Source organism: Lactuca sativa, chromosome 3, assembly GCF_002870075.4.
Source record: "Lactuca sativa cultivar Salinas chromosome 3, Lsat_Salinas_v11, whole genome shotgun sequence".
Classification (NCBI taxonomy): Eukaryota; Viridiplantae; Streptophyta; class Magnoliopsida; order Asterales; family Asteraceae; genus Lactuca; species Lactuca sativa.
The window spans coordinates 75,037,507-75,040,002 of record NC_056625.2 but is presented as its reverse complement, the minus strand read 5'-3'; the positions used below and the strand labels follow the sequence as shown (position 1 = coordinate 75,040,002).

Below are 2,496 nucleotides of genomic sequence, written 5' to 3'. Positions count from 1 at the left end.
TAGAATAAGAAAAATATTTGAACCGATCATCAAGTTTTTAGTTTCTATTTTTGAAAGTTTTTAGATTTTAGCTTTTAAAGAAAAGTTCAGGAAAAAAATTGGAGTTTTTAACTTCTATTTTGAATAAAAAATTCATAATTCAAAAGCTAATTAAAGTAGTTTGTGGTATAATCCAATTTTACGTAGATGTAACAGAATATACTAGATGTAACAACTCATAATAATCATTTAAATCGTCATAATATAAATAAGATGAATCTTGAAAAATAATCTAAAAAACTGATGGGGATCATCAAACATGATTCTTCTCATGAATACTCAAAACAAGAAATAGGAATTAAAAACTAAAAAGAAAAGAGTTCTCTGATTTTTTTTTTTTAATATTTTCAAATATTAACTACTAAAATTAAGAAAATTAATTGTCCTTGACCTCCACATGTCTCTGAGACCCGATCGAATCAAAGCGCGTTCCGGTCATCATCATCACCTTGAACTCATCAAAGCTTATCATGCCGTCGCCGTTAACATCCACACCGGCGATCATTTTCCGGCATTCCGCGATCGAGCATTCCTCCCCTAAACTCTCTAAAACGTTATGCAACTCCTCCGCCGAGATCGACCCGTTTTTATCAATATCGAAAACAGAAAACGCGTCTTTCAGATTCTCCAACACCTCCGCCGAATCGATATCCTTCGTGTTCAACTCGACGAACTCCTGCAAATTTATGAATCCGTCGCCATCTGCATCCACCTCCTTGATCATGTTCTTTAATTCCTCCTCGTTAGGCTGGTGGCCGAGGCTTCCCATTATCGATCCCAGTTCAGACCACGAGATCTTCCCGTCGCCATTGACGTCGAACTTTTTGAATACTTGTTCCAACTCCTCCTCGATCCGCTCGCGAGAGTTGAAGGAGCTCGTACGCGATGCCACCGGCGGCGACTTATTAGACACCGGATTTGTGCCGTTGTGGCTGCTGTCGTCTTTGCCGTTTTTCTTCTTCCGATGAAACAAATTCTTCAAACCCATGAATACGACAGGGTTAAAATTCCTTTTGATTTTTCAACACGACAACAAATGGCAAAACAAAAATCAAAAAATCGCCGAAATTTGGAAAGGATTGAAAGCGACTCGGATGAAATTGATGGATTGAAAATCGGAAAAAAGGGATTAGTTATGGATGGGAGAATTTGAGTGATGAAGATCAACGTATCAAACCCTTTTTTGTCGCCCCCTTTTTAGGTATCATAGTTCCTGTAGAATAGAGGCGTGCGTGAATGCACGATGAGTGAATGGTGCCCCCTTCCTGTTTTCTCTCCGCTTCAATTAAACAAACTTATTAAACAAACTTAGGGTTGTTTGGATTAGATTTTTAGCTTATTGCTTATAGTTTATTTGTGGTGGAAATAAGCAATAAGCAATAAGCATTGGGAGGAATGCTTATTAAAATTAGCTTATTTAGCCTAATAAGCTGGATTTTATCCAAACACTCAAATTAGCTTATTGTGAGAATAAACAATAAACACTATTTTTTTTCCTATCCAAACACCCCCTTAATAATGCCAAACAACACCTAACAAACAATATAAATACTTTGATTTTTTTTTTCTTTTGAAGTAAGTCTTTAAATTCAAATTCAAGTTTGATTTACAAATTATAGATAAAATAAACGATTAATTGTATAAAAATTTTATATTTAATAGATTTGTCTGTTTAAATGTAAACTCTTTTTATTCTATTTTAAAAAAATCACATACATCTTTTCATTTTTTTCCCAATTTATGTCTTTTAGCAAGTTTACCAGTATTCTTTCGTTTTTATAAATAAAATTCAGAAAAACCATCAACTATTTTTTGTACCCTTGACTTTTTTTTTTCCAAAAAACTCATGCTTTTTTGTTTATATTAGGTTTTTACGTTTTGGCTCATAATTTCTCTATTTTTCTTATTGTTGTTATTTACAGTATTCTTAATAGTTTTGAGCATCAAAATCTAAAAAAAAAAAAAAAAAAAAAAAAAGATGTTGTGCCGAAATTTTGTTGAAAAAATGTATATTAAAATCCATTTGCAGAACAATCAAAATTGTAGCATGTGAAGTTCATTGGTCTAAAGTGTCTTTGATATCTTATAGTATTATTTTAAGAATCAAATTAAAAGACAACTTCTAAATTCCAATCTATTCTAATGTAAGCTTTAATGTTTTTCCGTTATAAACATTTCAATCTTAGATGTGATTTGATCAATAATAATATCATTAGATTCATTATACAATGAAAAATTATGTAATGCCTAAGGAATTTGTTGAATATTGTCAGTGCATGAAAGTGTCCCTCAACAGTTAAGTGTTTATGGTGAGGTGTTGAAGGAGTGCGAATATGTTTTTGGATGTGGACCAAAGTTACCTTATAACCAAACTTGGTGATGGCTACGTCTGGTGTACTTTACACCACAACACAGCATTGTGTCAGTATTTTATTAGATGATATCTTTTGTTTAGAT

General features: G+C 32.6%; 1 protein-coding gene across 1 annotated transcript; it reads right to left on the bottom strand.

Annotated features, from left to right (window-relative positions):
- Positions 1-208: 208 nt before the first annotated feature.
- Positions 209-1,320, bottom strand: LOC111879130 (probable calcium-binding protein CML25). The gene has a single exon (XM_023875608.3). It carries the CDS (start codon positions 1,025-1,027, stop codon positions 416-418), a length of 612 nt encoding a protein of 203 aa, XP_023731376.1. The 5' UTR covers positions 1,028-1,320; the 3' UTR covers positions 209-415.
- Positions 1,321-2,496: the final 1,176 nt, after the last annotated feature.

What these genes read in the sequence shown, in the direction of transcription:
- LOC111879130 (XM_023875608.3), bottom strand. Translation starts at nt 1,027, where the DNA reads ATGGGTTTGAAGAATTTGTTTCATCGGAAGAAGAAAAACGGCAAAGAC.